The 20,727-nt window shown below is 46.7% G+C and overlaps 1 protein-coding gene across 1 annotated transcript in view; it reads left to right on the top strand.

The window, feature by feature from the left end:
- Positions 1-20,727, top strand: part of Lamc2 (laminin subunit gamma 2) — a 57,857-nt gene that overhangs the window by 10,000 nt on the left and 27,130 nt on the right. Inside the window, exons 2-4 of the mRNA XM_047521350.1 lie at positions 8,451-8,639; positions 16,491-16,626; positions 19,713-19,811. Coding sequence (XP_047377306.1) covers positions 8,451-8,639; positions 16,491-16,626; positions 19,713-19,811 — 424 coding nt within the window. The remainder of the gene's footprint in view (positions 1-8,450; positions 8,640-16,490; positions 16,627-19,712; positions 19,812-20,727) is intronic.

Below are 20,727 nucleotides of genomic sequence, written 5' to 3'. Positions count from 1 at the left end.
CTCCAAGTTGCCCCTCCCCACCCTTACGATTTTCCTTTACAAACCAAGAATTTTAAGAAGTAGAGGAAGTAGAGGAATGAGCGAGGGGGGCGAGGACGATGTCCCGAAGTGTTACATGAAATTAGGCTGGAAAAAGTAGGTAGCGTAGAGCCAGGTAGGCAATGCTAAGGAGGTCCGTGCTCAACCTGAAGGGAAAGGAAAGGCATCTCAGAGCCCTGAGCAGAGAGGTTTTGAAAACGTGTATTGTGAGAAGCTTTTCGGCTGCTGAGTAGAGGGAGGCAAGAGAAGTTGCAGGAAATTCAGTTAGGAAGCCCTAGCAGTCAAGAGATGATTGGGGTTTGGCCTAGAATGGCCGTAGTGAGGACGGAAGTTAGGGTTTGGCTTTGAATGTCATGTGTTGAACACTTGGTCCCCAGGGCAGCAATGTCCAGAGGTGGGGTTTTGGGAAAGTGATTGGGTGATGAGAGCTCTAACCTCCTCAATGGACTAACCCACTTCAGAGGTTAAAGGACGACTGAGGGGAGGTGGAAACCGTAGGCCGGTGGGTTGTAGTTAGAAAGCAGATCGCTGGAAGGGGTGCTGTCTGGGAGTGTATGTTGTCATTGGCCCTTTCTCTTTCTCTCTCTCTCTCTCTCTCTCAGTCTGCTTCCCATGAGGTGAGCAGTTCTTCTTCCATGCCCTTTGGCCATAATGTTCTGCCTCACCTCAGGCCCAAAGCCATGGAACCAGCCAGCCATGGACCGAGACTCTGAAACCATCAGCCAAGATAAAGCCTTCCTCCGTTAGGTGGTTTTTCTCAGGTGTTTGTCACAGTGATGAAAAGCTGAACGACACGACAGACTTGGATCTGAGACGTTAGCAGGTTATGTCAGTAAGATTCAGTAGAGCAGGTGAGGAAGATGGGGAACCTGTGAAGGGAGCTTCCAGCTTTCAATCTGAAGGCACGACAGTCGTGGAATCGGTTTTAAACCTATTTGTTTCAAGAGCTTGGAGATAATCACTTGGAGAAGTGGTGGGTGGAAGTATCTTGGCAAGTCCACACCTGTTGGCTATTGAAACCCTTACCTTGGATGGGATGGCCCAAGGAGGAGGACTGAGGAGTCACCGCTGCTCCGGGTAGTGACTTGAGGAGCACCAGCATTTAGAGCTGGAGGAAGAAAGGAGCCAACAGGCCTTGACTGGAGAGGCCAGAAGCCAGGAGGAAACCTGGAGTGAGGCGTCACAGTATCCAAGGGAAAGACTTGGTGTCTCAGAGAGGGCACAGGCACACGCCTTTTCTCTAAATAAGGAAGGGAATTGAATGTCACCTTTAAGTGGTTCATCCTTGCATTCATTTGCAGATTACAGGTCACTTATTACCTAATGGCACTCCTGTTTTGCTGACTCGATATTCATGCATTAAGCACCTGAAATGGCAGCAGAGCCACAGAACTCCACGTAATCGCAGCCGGCACACACTGTCAGGTTCAAACACGACGCCTGAATTCCTAGCTCCTGACACAGCCTCACAGCAGCCAAGCAAGCTACCTGTCACCGCTGCCTGATGGCTGCCCGCAGATCTCAGGCTCCTTCCAGGTGGGGGCAGAGAGCGCAGAGCCCCAGGCTCAGACCGCAGAAGGGCAGTCCTGGGGCAGAGGCTGTTCATGTGGTGTGAGCAGCAAGTCCTAGACACTCCTTTTAATCGAGAATACCATTTCCTCTCACAGTTCTTTCTGTTCCCATCTCACCATGGATTTTTTTTTTTTTTTTTTTTTCCTGAAACATTGCTTTTTTACGCAAACAAAAACTCTGTGTATTGCACTGGGGAAATTTGTTGGGAAGTTGTGTTGGGGAAATGTCCAAGTGGCTCTCTGGACATCTGGACAATTTCAATATGTTCAGGTTCTGATTTGGCCTTTCTCAGAGGCAGACTGCCTGCCTTTCTCCCTTCTCCTTTGCTGCCTCCCTTCCTTCTTTCCTCTACCCCTCGTGAATGCCGCATCCATCCCTCCAACAACCACAGTAAACCTCTGCTTTGGCACTATTGGAATACTGAAGTGAGAGATGCTAAGAGGAAACAAGAACATAAGTAATTATGATCCAGGAGAGAAAGTGGTGGATGCTATGAGAGAGGTGAGGACAGAGTGCCCTGGGCATTCAGAGAAGGGAGGAGCTGTTGGAAGGTTGTCCAAAGGAAATGCACAGTCTTTAAAAGAACACTCAGCTGCTGTGTGGAGAAGGGATTTGAGGAGAGCGGAGCAGGGCAAGCCTGAAGGCCCAGGTGGCCAAGAGCTGGTGCCTCCTGAGATTCCAGCAGGGCTCCATGGGGAGCCCAGCGAACTAGAGAGAGGAAGAGGCCAGAAATAGGTTGGAAGACATTGGCATGGACCGCATCTTCAGAGTTTTGAAATGACTTTGGACTTTTTATTTTGTTATTATTGTGAAAGTTCTAAAAAGTACACGATTTCACAAATTGATGGGAATTAGATCACCTTGGTGGAAAAGAGCATGTTTTTAAGTTTAGAACAATAGAAAGAGGATCCGCTGGATACAGATGATTGTATTTATGCCAGGTCATGACAGTTTCTGGTAACTGCTTGCCTTGAAAGGGCAATATTTCTGATGGGAAATTTAAAATGAGTTCTCCACGATCTCTAATTGGTGGGCGATCCCTCCAAGGCCTCGCCCCACGTCCAGCCCTAGGAAACATTTTCTGTTTCCTTTCATTCTCCCAAGTCTACAGCTTGGAAACAGCCTTTGCCCCTCTGCTTCCTGTCCCAACCTGCTGGAGTCGTGTGTTCAGTGAGGGTGGGAGCCCAGGGATTCTGCTCGCCTGGCTCCTTTGTTTACAGAGGCATCCGAACTCCTTTGATCTGAGTCTCCCGGGAGTGTGGGTGGCAGTGGGCGGATCCTGGCAGTCTTTCCTAAGAAGCACCTTGAGGGTCAGCAACCGTGTGCTATTATAGTCATTATTATAATAAATACTTAAGTGCCGAAGAAGCCGCAAAGCAACACACCGTGCAGCCAGACACAATTACCACCCACACTTTACTAGACTTACAGAATATGCAAAAATCTGCATAAAATGACTGCATTTCAGCAGTGCTTATGTGGGGCTTGAGGTGAACCTGATGAATTGCATTCCTTTAGCTGTGGGACGAACCTGGCTGACAGTTAAGGATCGGGGGAGTTGGAGTGAGGGACAGAGAGAGGATAGGATGAGAGGTTTGGGAAGAGTGTGGTATGAAGGAATTGTCAAAAAGAGAACTAGCACCATGATCCTGAGTTCAGTGAAAGGACAAGGGAAGCTGGCCTGTTTTGATTCCTTGACCCAATGAAGGTGTGGGCCTGTTCAGGGTTCGAGTTGGATTTATTTCTGTATCTTCTGATGCAGTGATATCTTAATGCCAGGTCCTGGATCCAGGCCCCCTTATGGGGAAATAGAAAAATACGGATAATGCAATCAGTGTTTGACAACACCAAATAAATAGGTATATGTATTTAATAACTTCTTTGGCAAAATTAAACATCAAAACCCTCTTTTCTGAACTCCTCTGGCTCATGAAATCTGAGGGTCCAAGCAGACTGTTATAGCTTCCCCGTTAGATGAGAACTGATGGTTATCAAGTGAATGATTTAGGTGTACGTCTTATTGACTAAGGACAGATGAAGGAATGAGGGAAGAAGTAAGAATCAATGGAACAAAAATCTATCCATGAAGTACTTGAAAAGAATTTACCAGAGGGGAATAAAAAAAAAAAATCTGCAACAAAGTGATAAACAAATAGTTTATGATCTTAAGTTCAGAACAGTTATTAGAAAATCAGTGTGCTCAATGAATAAGTGGACAAAGATCATAAGCCAGACAAGTATCAGTACAGAAATAATGTAGTAATTCAGCCTATAGCACTTTCAGCTCTCCAGCTTACCCACCCACCCTCGCTAAATGCTGTTTTTTGCATTTCTCCTTGACATTCTAATATTCTCTCTATATATTCCTTATTCATCCATTCCCCAAATCTCATGTCACCTTCACAAGGGCTGAGACACCTACTGGTTTTGTTTGCTGCTGTATCCCAGTGCCTAGAACAGGGCTGGCACATAGTAGCTGCTCAACAAATAACAATCAAGCTTCTATTATAAATGAAAGCTCTGTTGGTTAATGGCTCACAGCTGACCTGGGGAATGTCCAAGATGTCCTTGTATTCCATTACTTGCTTTTGTGTCAAGGTTCCCTGAAGAAAACTGGACAAGATATTTATGAAATTTACAGCTGGCCCAAAGTTTGGAAGCAAGAAATTCACAAAATAAAAATGAAAAAAAAAATTCTAGATGTAAAATTAAGTCTAAACATAAAGGAACAAAATATAATAAAAACATTGGGAGGATTTCCTCTTGTTTTAGAATGTATCATGGGCTTGCATTTAGGTTTATGCATCCAGGCAAATTATAAATTACTTTAAAAAGGTTGTTTTCTGAGCTGGGACCCCATGAAGAAGGGCCCTTGAGGAAGGGAGATACTGCTAAAAATTTGTATTTGCATTTTAAAGGCTTGTCCAGATAGGTGAAGACACAAAGTTCTTCAAACTGTAGAAACACATCTATAAGTTTCCTAGAGTTCAAAAGAATGTTCATTAACAACACAAAACAAAACAAAAAACTAAATAGCTACTATGAAACCGGTTCTGTGTGGTATCCAGGGCTTTATTTTCTGGAATTTTCTGCCTGTTAGAAGTGCAGAGTCAAGTGCAGAGATTTGCCCTTGGACACACCTTTGTTTCAAGAAGCAAATGGAAAAGGAAATTTTGGCCAACATTTAAATATCAGTAGATTCTCACACACAAAGCCAGAGTTCCCTCATCTTTAAAATATGTAAATGGAGACCCTGACTGCAGTGGAAGCCGGTACCCCATGGCTTCCTCTCCTGGAATCCTTTGGGCACCGTCTGTCTCCCCTGCTCCCTGTGGCCCCACACCTAGCCAGGTAATGTCCTGGGCCACCAGGGAGCTCTTGGTAGCAGTTGGGCAGGAATTGGTCCCAGGATAAGACCACACACAAACTGTATTATGTTCGTTTTATTAAGCACATTTCATTGTGCAGGGATATTCTAGGATATAAAATATAAAAGTTTGGTTTTCAAAGTAATGAGAATTAATAGTAGTTGGATTAGGGAAATTAGGCTAAACCTGGGAGATGATTTGAGAGAGAACATGTTTCAAATAGCCATCAATGATGAAAAGAATCATTCTGTGCAAAAGGAGCCGGGGGTGAACTAACTCTGCCCTCGCTCTCTGGAGGGTGAACGTGGAAGACTCGATACTGAGCTAAATGCAGCTTGGTAACTACGCATCTGAGCCCAGTGCAGTTTGGTAACCTCAAAGCCTTGCAGGCGAGGTGAGAGGGTATCTTCTTGGAATCCTCACATCCTGCAGACTCCCAAGGCCAATACAGTCCTGGACATGAGACCCCTATGTGCCCTCATCAGTGATATAGCCCTTGGTTTAAGGGAAACCCATTTGGGGAGAAGGGAAATTTGGCAATAGGTTTGTAACCTAGTGGGCAAGTTCTGGAGTGGAGATGCTGGCTAGGGACCTCCTTTGGTAGAACATAATGTGCCCTGCTTGGAGGCTGAGAATCTAAAAGAAAATACCCATTTTTTTTTTTTTTTTCAAAGTAGAGCTTTAGAGGAGAAAGAACGGAAGAGGAAGAAAGTGGTATGAAAAAGTTACAAATTTGTCTATTTTAAAAATATTGCCCTGAATAAATGTATCATGAGCTATCTTTAGAAGTTAAATATTATTAGCAAAAAGCAAGTTCTGAGTTAGAAAGGCTCAATGAAAAGTTTGTAGTTAGTAGCGAGGTAGGTAGGTGGTGCCTGCTTGTAATCTCAGCTACTTGGGGGGCTGAGGCAGGAGGATGGCAAGTTTGAGGCCAACCTCAGCAACTTAGCAAGACCCTGTCTCAAAATAAAATAAAAAGGACTGGGGTGTAGCTCAGTGGTACAGCACTTGCCCAGCATGCACCATGTTTGATGCGCCGGGCTTGATCCCCAGTACCACCCCAATTGCACACACAAAGTTGTAGGTATTTTGAGATTGCTCCCAACAGGCAGGCCGAACAGGGAGGGCATGGGCTCACTGGACGATTGAGCTGAAGAACTTTTCAAGGACCGTTGACTGGTGCATTTAGCCCTTGTAATGGGAACAACCGTTTCCTTGGTAGAAATTTCACAGCACATGACAGCTGCATGGTGCATCTGTTGGAGTCCAAAAAAAATCAGTTTCACAGCATTTGTTGGGAAAGATTCAGCTTGGCACCAGTTCCGTGAAAAAGCCCTGGGAGTTTAAATTGAGTGCAAGTTTAATAGGCTGTAAGTTTAATGAAATGTTAGTCTCCATCCCTGGAATGAAAATATCTAGTCCTGTTACAAGCTGAGCTGTTCAAACCACGCTAAAGTACTCCAGTCAGTTCTCATCATGTTAACAAGGGTATTGAAGATTAGGGTTTGTTGCTAAGAAGGGAGTCAAGAAGAACCTAGAAATCATGACACAGGCAATGTTTGAGAGACCTGGAGGTGACAGGTCTCCAGCTTAACCTGAAGAGGAGAAAACTAAGGAGGTTTCACGGTCGTCTTCAGGTACTGGAAGGCTTGACTGACGCAGGAGCTTGTCAGTGTCTGACCTTTGTATCTATTGAGTAAATAAATGAATGAAAAGAAAGTAGGTGCGTGCAAGCGTGTGTGTGTGTTGTTTTCTAGGTGGTGAAAATCCCAGGGAAAGAGGTAGATGTGAGACCCTATAAAAGTGACTTGTAACACCAGTGCTGCCGAGGGAGGGGCAGGCCGTTTTACCAGTCGAGGACAGGGGAGGCTGCAGGAGCCTCTGTTTGAGATTCATAGGAATGCCTACACGCAGTGCTAAACCGGGTTCTTGAGAAGTAAGATACAATGGAGAGGAGAGGGCTTTGGAGTCAGACCTGGGAGCAAATTATATCTTTGCGTTTAGCTGGGTACCCTTAGGCAAGACAACTACCTTCTCTAAGTATTGGTTTTCCCGTTTGTTAAGTGAGGATAACATGTTAAATGTTATGGTGAGAATTACTGAGCTGACGAATGTGAAGTCCTAGAAACACGGTGGGCTCCAGGCAGATGTTATTGACTTCCCCTGGTTGAGATGGCTTTCAAAGAAGCAGAAGAAAGTTCTAGAAACTACTGAGAGGCAGCACTTAGGAAGTCCCTTAGACTCAGTTTATCATCTTTGTTGGTCCTGATCCTGACACAGGCTCTGCACGGGGCAGCTGCTTAGCACGTGTGGGCACAGTTGTTGACTTTATGGTCAGCACTCTGGTTAGGTCATAGCCCTGGGCACTCTAACAGGCTCTGGTTGAGGCCGCATGGTCCGTGGGTGCATGGAGGAAGGAAGTAGGCTTGGCATCCTAGAGGCTCTGGTCCCAGCCCTCCGCTGGGTCACATTCCTCACCCTCTCTGAGCTGCCTTTTTCTCCTCAGAGCAATGTGCGGGAGGCATGATTCACACAGGCAAAGGCACCGAGGGTTCTTTTCTCAGGATCCTCTCAACGACCCGGGAGGCAGGCAGTGCGCTCTACGTTTGTAGAAGAAACTAGGTTCCGAAAGCGGCAGTGGTTGTTCCCCAGGGAAGAGCAGCACTGGTCTCGACCCACTCCCTCCACCTCAGGGTCCAGCGTCTTTCTCTTCTAAATCATGACTGAAACATCTTGAGTGTCCGCTGTGTGTCAGGTGCTGGGCCACGTCTTCCTTGTGTCACCTCATTGACTGTTTAGGTCCCACCCGAAGATGTTAGTTGTTTGTGAGTCTCTTAGGAACATTTTCAGGATGAGCTTTCCTAGAGGCATGGGGAGCTCTTTCATCATCGGACTGTGGTTCTCTGTGATGCTTGGCTCGGGAGAGACATTCAGGGCATGAGTGAGGACAGGAGGAGATACCTGTCCAGACGGTCCTATTGACTCCCCAGGCTTGACCTCAGTGGAGGGACAGGTGCTGTGTATCCTGAATACAGAACATCATCAGCTGTTAGACAGTTGGGCCCAAGTCTTCAGCTGTCAGTCCTCAGGTCTTCTCTAGCCCTTCAACATGCTGCCTGGAATTACAGAGTGTTTTAAAGTGAATTCCTTGCAGATACTTATATCATAATTTTTGCATAAGAACATATCATTCAAGACGTTTGGTTCCTCTAAGGAATAGGACCCTGGTGACTCTTGAGTTCACGTTCTCCCAGACGGCCACCCACCAGCACTGTGTCAGAGCTGCTTCCTCTGGGAGGAGCTAGAGTCCTCATGGTCCCCAGATGACCCATTTCACTCCCTGTCCTTCCTGCATTGAGCAGTTTACGCCAGCTGGTAGCGCCCATCATCATTTCTACTACGACGACTAAAAACACCTGGGAGAATGTTCCTGACCGGTCTTCCTGATGACGCCTTCCCCCTCTTCCCTAGTCTGCGATTGCAATGGGAAGTCCCGGCAGTGCATCTTCGACCAGGAGCTTCAGCGACAGACGGGCAATGGATTCCGCTGCCTCAACTGCGATGACAACACCGATGGCGTCCACTGTGAGCGGTGCCGGGAAGGGTTCTACCGCCACAGAGGCAGAGATCGCTGCCTGCCCTGCAACTGCAACCCCAAAGGTAGGCAAAGAGGGCGAGGGGCGGGAGCAGGAGGGGGAAGGAGCGGCTGCAGAAGAGCCGGGAGGGAAAGAGGAAGAGGAAGGGGAGGGGGGAGGCGAGCAGGCCACGCGGGAGACGTGCAGCTTCCAGAACAGATGGGAGTCCTCCAGATACGGGTTTGGAGCCATTTCACCTGAAAGGAAAGGTGCTTCTTTTAAGCTGGGGTTGGTGGAAACAGCTGGGGTCTTTGGACCATGTCGACTTGAATTCTAGTGCTGAGGGTCACATGATAACTTCTTCAGGCAGATGACAGTCTTTGAAGCTGTTGGGGACAAGGGAAGCTTGCTGACTTGAAGCCATGCTCCCTCCTATCCATAACCATCACTTTGCCCAAATTCTTGGAAAATAGGTTCTCGAAAGATCGGTGTCTGCGGCCTGGCTGCGTGCTAGCCATAGGAGGTGGTAATCCCAAGAGAGAGGGACGAGCCAGTAGGAAGATCAGAGTCTTTCATGGGGTGTTTATAAGAGAAAATAAAATAACAGCAAGCTCCTAGCGGGGAGGTGGGCTGATAGGAGAGCTGGTTGCTTTTCTTTTAAGTGACCCACCCAGTACTCTGGTCACAGAACTCTAGGTGTGTTTATTGTGAGCAGACAGTAAAAATAAGTTAGTCAATATAAACAAGGAGAGGCAGGTCGTTTGGTGAATAAGTTGAGTTGTTGTTGATGTTGCTGTTGTCTTGTTGGTCTATCATCTTTCTTGGCCTTGTTTATTCTCTTTGCTAGAAAATGTTTAAAGGCATGATAAATACTTATCCACTTAAAGGGGTAGCTGTACTGCCTGGCATGACTCAGTGTAGCTCCCAGGAACCAATTCATAGCAGCAGCTGAAAGAATCTAAAAGTGGGCAGATTTTGGTGAAGTCAAATGAGTTGCTGGTTGAATGTGTCATGTAGAAAATTGGGGTGACCTGTGATGATATACACCATGCCCCAGCAGTGAGTTCCAAGTTCACCCAGGTTGCTATTACCATGTGATTTGGGTCAGATTTGCTTAGCTTTGTGGTGTAGAATCAGCAGCCAGAATCTTTTGGATTTAGCAGTTCTCCCTGTGAATCAAAGGACTTCCTGAAGGAAAAGAACTCCGCTTTAATGAGCATTTAACCCCTGTGAGGAGCCCATAACCACTCAGAATACGCCGCTTCTCTGGGAGTCACTGGAGTGGGTTCGTCCCAGCAGAGTGGTCGGCCAGAGTGTGATTAGAGACTTCGCCGGCTCCTCTGGAAAGCCTGAGGCAAGGTTGTAATTCCAGAGGAGACCGGAGTCTTGGCGAAGAGAGAGGGTAAGGAAGGGTTCATCATCTCCTCCTTCTTAGGGTGGAGGCCTCTGCTTACCCAGTAGCAGGGGGCCTGCTCTATCCTTTGCCACAGAGCATAGGCACCCAGGCCCTGCGTGAACCGCCTGGCAGCAAGTGGTGGAGCCAGCGATGACTTCCCAGCCATGACAGCTGGTGTGTGTGTGTGCCAGCGTGGCCAGGCCCTTTACTAGTGTGTTTCATCCAGTATTAATTAATCATTAAAAATGACATTCCAAAGGGGGTGGTGCTATTTTTTCCGTCTTACCAATGAGGAAAGGCTTGGAGAGGGAGAGGAAGAAGCCTGCATAGCAAAGGGGCAGAGCGACGGTTCATGCCCTGGTGCGCTGACACCAGAGATGGTAGAGTACAGGATACTGGCGGATTTTGGAGCCAGGCAGCCTGGATCCCGTTCAAATCTTGGCACTACTGCTACCTCTGGGTCATCTGGGGCACATTCAATAACCTCTCCCTGCTCCACTGTCCTCATCTGAGGAAAGGTGAGACATCGGTGTCTGGCAGAAAGAAAATACGCCTGGTTAGCACCTGGTGGACAATAAGTAAATTGGAGTTGATTGTAATTGGTGTAATTAAGATGGAGGTCAAGGTACCAATCTCCTGGAACACTGGCATTTTTAAAAATTACATTCCAGCATGAAGGAAGGCTTGTAAAAGTCATATATTTGGTCTGAAACTATCTGTTAACCTTATTATTAACATCTCCCAGTTGGCAGTGAATGTTTTTAAAATATTTTTCAACAGTGGGGAAACTGACCTAGAAAGTGAACCAGTGGCCTAAAGTCTCCTAGCAAGTGACTCCAGAGCTAAAGTTTAACCCAGGTCCTTTTTCTGGAAACATTCCCTATTGTGAAAGAAAAAAAATTAGAAAAAGCTGAAGGGATTAAAAGGCGATGTCCAGGGAAAACTTCATGGAAGTTATTTTCTAAGACCTGACTAATATTTTACACTGTTCAAAAACGTTTTCACATACTGTATCTTTTGTTGGTTCTCATAATAGCCTGACAGCCCATATGTGTTAACATGTCCTGCATCCCCCATTATAAAGACGAAGAGACTAACGCTTCAGGGTCTAACCTGTCCAGGTTGAGTGACAGGTTAGTGGCAGAGACTGCGCCTACCACATGCTACTCCTGCTCCCCATCAGCTGTGCCCATCAGTAAACCAGAGGCACAAACACAATGTCCTGTGTGATTGCTCAGTCTCACAATCAGCTGCAGATAATTTCCCCTTTGAAGTCACAGCTGACAAGCGAATTTGTTGTACATTCAGTTTCAAATGCAAAAGCAGCCTCTCATTCCGTGTATGGCAAACGAAACCAACAGCATGACTAATCTCCAAGGTGGTGGCAGATTTTGGATTTCACATCAATTTCTCGTATGTTCTACAGTGAGACTCTTTTTCAGGTAGTGGCATTATGGGCTGAGCAACAGGAGCGAGTGACTTTAACTCATAGCCACATATTGAAGCCCTGATAAGGTTTTGCAGATGCTCTGAAATTTTACATGTGTGTGTGTATAATTTCACCTCCCATGACACCTAAATTCTTGAGGTCTGTGTGGACATCACTGATATTGGACTTATTCTCTTAGTTTTATTATCACTTATATATCTATGACTCTAGTAGTGGGATTATTCATATTATAATATTTGAATTATTATTTATAAGACATGTTTTAAATGTAAGTATATATATACATATATATATGCATTTTTAAGGTTTCTTAAAAGGAAATAAACTCTTGGGCTAAATTTTAAATATCAATCATTTTTAACACCTTTCTGAGTCCTTGAATTCACGTGGACTCTATCTACATAAGCCCTGAAAGTGTGTATTGGTTCAATTATTGTTTATTGAAACAAGAAGATCTTAATTTGTTCTTTATGCCAATTGTTTATGTTCCCTAACACTAGTTTATAATGTAGGAATCTGGGCAGTTGTTTTTATTCTCATGAGATACTTTGAAAACCCAGTGCAATTATTATTATTCTGAAAGTTTTGTATCATGAAATAAGTCATGTTCGCAGAGCCTACAAAAGTCAACATGTCAATTTTGAAAACTTGAAGGGGGGCCTCTTGGGTAAACCATATAATGTAGGTAATAAGCTCATCTATTAGTTCATGATAAACTACATTTTTTTGAGCGCTTACTGTGTGTGAGACTCTGAATAAGGCACCTTGTAATATATTTGTTCATAGTCTTCCAACAACCCTAGAAAGTGTTATGTTGTCATCATCATTTAAAAGAAGTAAGGAAGTAGCTTGCCCAAGGACACACAGCTAGTGAGAGCCAGAGCTGGCATGACTTGAGATCTGCTGGTCTTCAAAGCCCAGGCTCTTTTCCGGTTCCCCAGCTTCCTCTAGAGCAGTGTTCTCTAGACAGTGTCCCGCAGAACACTGTGACCCTTAAGATAATAATAGGTATTGCCTTAGGGTGTCAAATAATGTTGAGAAACCCTGGCATTAAAAAGTTCAGTGAGAGCCAGGGTGCGGCTCAGGGGTAAAGTGCTTGCCTGCATGCTCAAGGCCCTGGGTTCCAACCCCAGCACTGGAAGGAAAAAAAGATTGAGAAGCTTTTTGCCTCCTGAATGTATTAGTATGTCATCAATCTCTGAAAGATTTAGGGTTATACCATTTCTTGACCACAGAATACTTATTTTCCTGGGGTGACAGTTAATACTTCTCAGAAGAACGCTTTGTAGAATACCATCTGGGGCTAGTTGGGCCAAACCCAAAGCCAGGCATGGTATTTTCCACCTTATAAGGCTCTTCTTATTATTCTTACAGTAGTTCACTTCTAAAAATCTACTGCAGAGAGAATATTCTGAAGTTGAAAGCATAATTATTATTCATGTGAATAGAAAAAAAACGTGTTTCTGGGTTGCCAAATCAACATCCATTTATGTTAAAACAACCAAATCTCATTACAGAGAGACTTCTTTAATCTAATGGCAGCATAACTTTAAGAGGAATTTTCCTTCTTAGTTCCATTTGCTGGCCACTCATACCGCTGTGTGAGTGGTGGTCTCCCCACTCCAAACCCAGCAGCCTCCCTGTGATCGCATCCTGGGGCCTCTAGCTCTGAAACTCCTCTCCTGACCTCTTAGACCGCCTCTGCCTCGGTTCTTCTGCTTGGTTTGGCTCTGTCTTGAGACTTCCTCCTCTCTAAACATCCTCTCCCTTAGTCCGTGGGGTGCCATTTCTGTCCACAGTTTCCCCCTCCTCTCTCTGAGCACCCCCAGAGCGACCTCCTGCTTCCCGAGGCTCCCTAGTCAGCCTGTGTGCCGAGGGCTCCTACATCTTCATCCCCAGAGGGCATTTCCGCCTGGTGTGCCCCTGGGAAGGCCAACTCATGTGTCTGAAGCTAAGCTCATTGCCTTCACTTGACAATTCATGCCAGGGCCCCGCTCTTCCTTTGGCCTTCTTGGTTTGGCAAATAGCATCTCAGTCCAGCTGGTTGTACACTGTGGACCTGGGGATCATCCAGATGGTCTCTTCTTCCTCAGCATCCGTAACCCCAAAGCTGCCCACACCTGTTCATTCTGCATCCTCAAGGGCTCTCACTGTGTCTCCCTCCTCTATCCCCTGAGGCTCCCCAGCCCGGGCCATCATGGCGTGGGCAGATGCAAGCCAGTCTTGCCCTCTCAAGCTATCTGCAGATTGCTCCGGAGTATCTGAACTGCGGGATGCTCTTGTCATTGGCTGCCTGCACCTCTGAGAGCTCCTTAGTCTCCAAAAGTTGACCTGTCATCCTGCTGCATACCACTAGGTAGTATGAGCGAACATGGAGAGGGTGCTCAAAACCTCACGTGTGGTTAGTGTTCAAAAAACGTTGTTTATACTCTTATTACAGAGCTCTCCTTCAAGCCTGGCAGAGGTGACATGGACGGTTCACCGACTGTTACTGTGAGGGTGACTAATTTATTTCATGTTCCACATGCCTCATAAAAGCCTTTATATAGGCATAAAGCCAATGCATTTATTGATTTGAATTCAATCTACTAGTGGAAAGGAGGAATTTTAGATTATGTAGAAGGAAATGAGAGGGAGGAGGGGTATGAAAAATGGTGGAATGAGACAGACATCCTTACCCTATGTACATGCATGATTATACGAATGGTATGGATCTACACCATGCACAACCATAGAAATGAAATGATGTACCCCATTTGTGTACAATGAATCAAAATGCAGTCTGTAAAAATTTTTAAAAATTTAAAAAATTAAAAAATTTTAAAAATAAAATAAAATACTACAAGAATTTTGATGTCTATAAAAAAAATTCACAGAAAGATAAGTAACAAACTCACTAACAAACATATAGCTCCTGGCTGATATTCTCTGGGCTGTGTGGATTATGGCTACCCTAATGATCACAGGTACTTGAAATATATGGCTTATTTTACAGTTCTGCCAGCTGCAGGGAAATTATAAAACTAGCTAGCCTTCCCCTGGTCCTTTAGCTCTCTGTCAACTCCCATCACAAAAGCCCCTCCCTCTTCCTTGGCCTACACACATTCATGCTGCAGATTTCGGGGTGCCTGCTTTGGGTCAGCCACTGTGTTGCAACCTAAGCAGGAATTGTGATAAGTAAAGCCAGGCCAAGGACCACAGCAGAGATGGGACATCTGTTTAGATGCAGGAGTCAGAGAAGATTTCTCCGGAGAAGTAACGTTCAGTCTCACCCGAGTGTTGCAATGGGCCAGCCAGGAGAAGCTTGGGAAGGAGCGTTCCAGAGGAGCAGCAAGCACAAACGTGCTGAGAGCAGCAGTTCAGCACCTTCCAGGAACAGGAGAGGGAGCTGGGTGGCTGGAGCTGAGTGAGCAAGTGTCAGAGATGAGGGAGGAGAGGCAGGACCTGCAGGCCAGGATGTGGAGTCTGCATTTGATTCTGCTGCTAGTGGGGTGCCAACCAAAGGACTTCACCAAAGTATCATCCCGATTACACTTTTAAGAGCACGCTGGCTTCGGTTTGGAGACTGGAGTGTGGAGAGGCGAGGAAGGAGGCTGGGGGAGGCAGAACCCAAGTGAGAGAGATGGAGGTTTGGACTGGGCGGGCCCAAAGGCATGGGTGGGTCACTGGTGACGTTCCACAGTGGCTTCTTTTTTTCTTTTACTGTGAGAGCTTCTCATTTTTCAATGCTCAATTTGAGAGGATGCACTTGCAACTAAGAGCAAGTCCCTGAAAAACTGAGTGGTAAGAGCCACCCTCTAAGGCACTAACCAGGCCAGTGCACAAGGTGACGGTCCCTGAGATGCATTCAGGAAGGGGCGAGGGCCAGGTGCCCCTCTCCAGGCAGGTGGAGATATTTTGGGTGAAGGGACCTGTTTGTGCTCTTAAAAAGCATACCAGCCAACAAATATATGAAAGAATGTTGAACATCTTTCACAAACAGGGAAATGAAAATCAAAACTACGCTGAGATTTTATTTCACTCCAGTTAGAATGACAGTCACTAAGAACCCAAAAAATAATAAATGTTGATGAGGATGCAGGGAAAAAAGGACACTTATACACTGCTGGTAGGATTGTAAATTAGTATAACCTCTAAGGAGATTAGTAGGGGTTCCTCAAAAGACCAGGAATGGACTCCTTCGTGTTTTTCCTAAAGAAATAAAATTCGCATATTATGTGTATAGCAGCACAATTCACAATAGCCAAGTTATGGAACCAGCCCAGGTGCCCATCAACAGATGAATAGGTAAATACAATGTGGTATAGCTACATGATATAGCTTTACTCAGCCCTCAAGAAAACAAAATTATATCATTTGCAGGAAAACGGATGGAACTGGAGAACATCATGCTAAGTGAGATAAGCCAGACTCAGAGAGTGGAGTATCGTGTTTGTCTCATATGCAGAAGCTAGAGAGAAAAAAAGAATAAAGGGACCCCGTGAAAATAAAAGCGAGACCAGTGGACTAGAGAGAGGGAATGTGGAAGGGAAGGAGAGGGAGTTACAGGGGAGTGAAGCAGAACAATCGATCTACGCCACGTGCAGGTGCTAATACATCACAGTGAATCCCACTATCATGTGTAAACATAATGCGCTAATAAAAACTTTTAAAAGGACATGCCACACAGCACTGACCCCTAACGGGTCAGAGCTAAGGGAGACTGTCCCTCACTTTCTGAGACGAGCTCACTCTTGAGAGGCAGATGTGCTCAGTCACGGATTTTCTTTCTTGAGATCTCAAAGTCTTGATGGACTGCCTTGGAAAAGCAGTGGGCTAATGCTCCCTAATGTCACATCAGTGCGGATGTGTGACTAAAGTCGACTTGATGAGTGATTTCCTTTCTGTTCTTAAAGATGACATCCTCAGCCGTCAATACCATCTCTTGGGTGGAAGAATGCTCAGCTGATGTGAAATGCTTCTTCAAGGCAGCGGGGGCTGTCTATGACTTGGTGTATTGAGCTTCCGTAGGGTGATGGCTGCTTCCTAATGCCTTATAAGTTACATGTTTTCTTTTCATTTTCCCTTTTCCCCCACCTTGTGTGTTGCAGGTTCTCTTAGTGCCCGGTGTGACAGTTCAGGACGGTGCAGCTGTAAGCCAGGTGTGACAGGAGACAGATGTGACCGGTGTCTGCCAGGCTTCCACACACTCACTGATGCTGGGTGCACCCAAGACCAGAGGCAACGGTGCGCATCCCTGCCCCACCCTGGCTGTCATTATGGGAATAATGATAAATGCGTCACATTGGCGATGACTTTCATTTACCGAGCATCTATAGTGTGCTAAACACTGTTTTGAGTGCTTCGTGCGGGTTAGCTAATGCATTCCTCACACCAACGCTCAGGATTGGGATTGTTATTTATACTCATTGTAAAGATCAGAAATTTAAACCATGAGAAGCTACACTACCCCCTGCGACTGGGGAGGGTGAGCCTGCTATTCAAGCTCAAACTCTTGGCTCCTGAACCCGATTTCTTCACCCCAACCCTTGCCTCCTGTAAAGAACGAGGATGGAGGGACAGAGTCCATCACATTCTAACCTGGGACCCATTCTGCTGTCAAGGAACTTGCTATAGAAAAACTTCTAAATAATCTTGGTCCCGTTTAGTTTGTAACATTCTCTGTCTCTCAAATTCATTTTTGGAAGAAGATAGGGAATAATATGTCATAAATCATAGCCAGTCTGCAGAGATGCTGAGCTAGGGGAGGGGAGTTTGGCAGTAAAGCATTAGCTAGAAGGCTACCCGCAAAGGAATCGCGAAGACTGAGGGGAAACCTGAATAAACCCGCTTTGCTGATCAAAGTCTCTAAAGTTAAACTTCCTCACCTCCAATCTCCTGTCCCACTCTTCAACCCATAAATATCCTTGAACTCTAGCCTCAGGGAGGTGAGTTTGAGATTTGTCTCTGCTCCCCATTGCCAAACGTGGCCACATTGTGCAAAAACTCTTTCTCTTTGACAAAACACATTGTTCAGTGATTGGCATATTGCATGGTGGGCAAAAAGGGCCTGGTTTGGTAACAATTTGGCAAGCCAGCCAGGAGAAGAGTCCAGATGGGCCTTTGGCCAGTGGCTTGCGGACCCTTGCTGGTATTGAAAGCCTGTGAATGAGTCCGAGGAATTGCCTGAACCATTGGTCCCAGGGACCATTCCCAGGACTCTCCCTGGCTTGGTGCTGCTGATCTTTGACCTCGAGCGCATAATTTTACTTTTACAATAGAGAAATCATTTCTGGATCTGGTCGATGTCTTTTTTGGTGAGTAACTTGGATACAAGTTCCAGTTTCGCCTTCCTCCTCCGGTTTTGCCTTCATTTTGAGGGTCTTTTTGGGGGGTTGCTTGGTATTAGGCAGGGATTAGGAGAACTTCACCCCTGTGAGTTCTCTTGGTTTTGTCTGGATTCTGAGATCTGCCGCTGGCTGCCGTGATGGCTGTGTCTAAGCTCCGAAGCAGTGGGACTTGTTCATTGGGTGGCATTCTCTAAAACTAGGCGACTTCAAGCTCTGAGTTCACAGAAAGGAGAAAGACGCCATTCTCCTGTAGTAGCACACAGGCCACAGTGTGCTTTGACTCTGAGGAGAAAGGGCTGAAGATGCTCCTGATTTGGGAACATGGCTTTCCTGTTGCCCAGATGGCTCTGCCTTCTGTCTCTCTGCGCTGCCCTAGTTGTTGTTGTTCCAAGCTCCCTCACCTCTGGGCTTCTGCACAGATTTTTCTCTTCCGGTCCTTCCTGACCTCCTGGATCATCTTCTGAGACTCTGCCCTAGGCCCCGCCCTCTCAGCAGCCCTTTTAAAACGTGAAGAAGATCTGATCGCTCTGCTCCAAGCACTCCCTGAGCTCCCGCCCAGGAGGAGCCGGGAACTTCTGAAGGCCTGAGGGGCCCGCAGGATCCCCCTACCCTCTGCACCTGCAGCCCAGGCTGCACGCTCCAGCCACAGCACCCTGCCTTCCCTTCCCCAAAGGAGCCAGGAGCATGTGACCCCGCACCCCTGAAGCGCCCTTCCTTCTGCAAAGACACGCCACGCTTCGTGGGGCTCCCGTCCACCTGATGGTCTTGCGGGGCCCTCCCCCACGCGTCCTTATCCCACTATGTTCTGACTCTCATTTTACTTCAGGTCTCTCATCTTCTGTCTGCATTTGCTTTTCTGTTCCTCCCACTAAAATGGGAGTCCCGCTATGGCTTTGTCTTCTTCGTCTCGGTACCCAGTGCCTCGAGTGGGAAGAGGCACTAGAGGTGTCCCAGGGCGGCTGCAGCGGCCACTGTGCTCTCTCCCCGTTGCTGTCCATGTATCTGCTCTGACTTGAGACTGTACGAGGATGGGGCTGTTTCCCATTTCTCTTAGAATCCTTGGCTCTTAGTGCACAGAGACGCTGTTTGTCCAACGGTCCAGGTCAGCAGGAACACAGGAGGAGCCCGTGAGGACTGAGAGACAAAGTTGGGAAAGGAATTCTGACCCTGAGCCTAACTGAACCTAGGGTGGGATCGGAGAGGGAATGTGAGGGAGAGGGAGGAGCCAAGGAAGTTCCAGGCTTGTGCAGGATTTGGGTGAAGCCATCAATAGGGAAAAGACAATGACCTTAGTTTGAGACCCATGGAATTGAACCCAGAGATTTAATATACATTTTCATTTTCCTTGGATATATACTTAGGAGAGGAACTGCTGAATTTTAGTTAAATTTGGTTTTATATTAGTAGCAGGACTCTTAATGAAATTCTCAGTGCTTTGATTTGATTCTGGCGCTGGGTGCCATGGTTCACATCTTTAATACAAGTGACTCAGGAGGCTGAGGTAGGAGGATCACAAGTTGGAGGCCAGACTCAGCTATTTAGGGAGGCCCTGAGCAACTTAGTAAGTCCCTGTCTTAAAATTGAAAAATTGAAAAAAAGGGCTGGGGTATAACTCAATGGTAAAGTACCCTTGGGTTTAATCCCCAGTATTAAAAAAAAAAAAAGTCAACCAAACTGAACTAAACTAAATAGTTTAGTGATGAACTTGGTTTGCATTCTGGCAAAAGCCCCTTGTTAGGGAGAGGTAGCAAACAGTTCATGGACTGGCTGCCACCCCTAGACCACACTGTGGGCAGTACCGGCATAGATGGCGGTGTCCTTAGAGGGTGGAGAGGGATCCGTAGGAACGGGGATCGCTAGGAGAAGCCTCGCTGAAGACCTTGCCCAGCGTGGTGACGCTGGCTTGTGAGTGGGCCATCTTTGTGGGTCCGGTGGTGAAGCATTTGGAAGCCCATCCCTAATTTTCTCTTTCTTCTCTCCCAGAGATTCCAAGTGTGACTGTGATCCTGCTGGCATCGCGGGGCCCTGTGACGCCGGCCGCTGTGTCTGCAAGTCATCTGTCACCGGAGACCGCTGTGACAGGTCTGTGTGCACCATCTCTGCAGACATCAGGGAGGAACCTTGGCACCTGGCATGGGAGTCAATCCTTGAGTGCAGTTATGGAGAAAGGATGGCCACAAGCTGATGACCTTCCTCCTGCTCTGTCCTCGAAAATGGTTTTGTTTCATTCTTTTTAAAAAATACAGTGGAGCCTCCAAAACTCTTGGACTCCATATTCTGCCCTGGGCCCCTTCTCTGTTTCTACTGTGACAGAGGCAGGGGCCTCGGAGAGTCCCCTTGCCAACTGGCTTTGAATCCCAGGTGCGCGGATATAAGGTGGTATGCGATAATGAGACCACGTGACTCAGCCTGGTCTTGGGAAACGGCTGGCCTAATTAAGCATGTTGGGAAGATCCTTGTAAGAGGGAATCTCACAGCGTGTAGCCATATATAACCATCGTCAACTGGAAAGGAGTGGCCCGGGCTGGGATGGTGGCTACATGCACACACATGAGCCGGGGCATGAGGTAAGAGCCCTTTGGGCCTGCGCCATGTCAGGGCAGGTGGAACAGCAGGGAGCCTCCCACCCGCGGTTGTGACTGCAGGACATTCCTTAAGTACACGCCAGGCTCAGAACAAGAGGGGCAGTGAGGCTGGCCCCAGAGGTAAACGCTTCCTCCTCATTTCCTTAAAAGTAAGAAGGCAGCTCCTGGCACCCTGCCAATCTCTTCTACCTGGGCAGAGGAAATGCCAAATACATTCCTCACTTGTGTCTTCAGGGGTTCTTTGCTGCTGAGGTGAGGACAAGGAGCAATAGCTCGAGTGGTAAGAGAGAAGCCACATTGTGAGCGCCTTCTTCATTTCAGATCCAACACAGATTAGACAGTTACATAAAAAAAATGTCACCACCCATCAGTAGACCTCTGCTAAAGATGTGCCATCCCAATGCCAGTAGCAG

The sequence above is a fragment of the Sciurus carolinensis genome, chromosome 12 (assembly GCF_902686445.1).
Source record: "Sciurus carolinensis chromosome 12, mSciCar1.2, whole genome shotgun sequence".
NCBI lineage: Eukaryota > Metazoa > Chordata > Mammalia > Rodentia > Sciuridae > Sciurus > Sciurus carolinensis.
The sequence above is the reverse complement of the archived record's forward strand: the minus strand, read 5'-3'. Positions and strand labels throughout refer to the sequence as shown.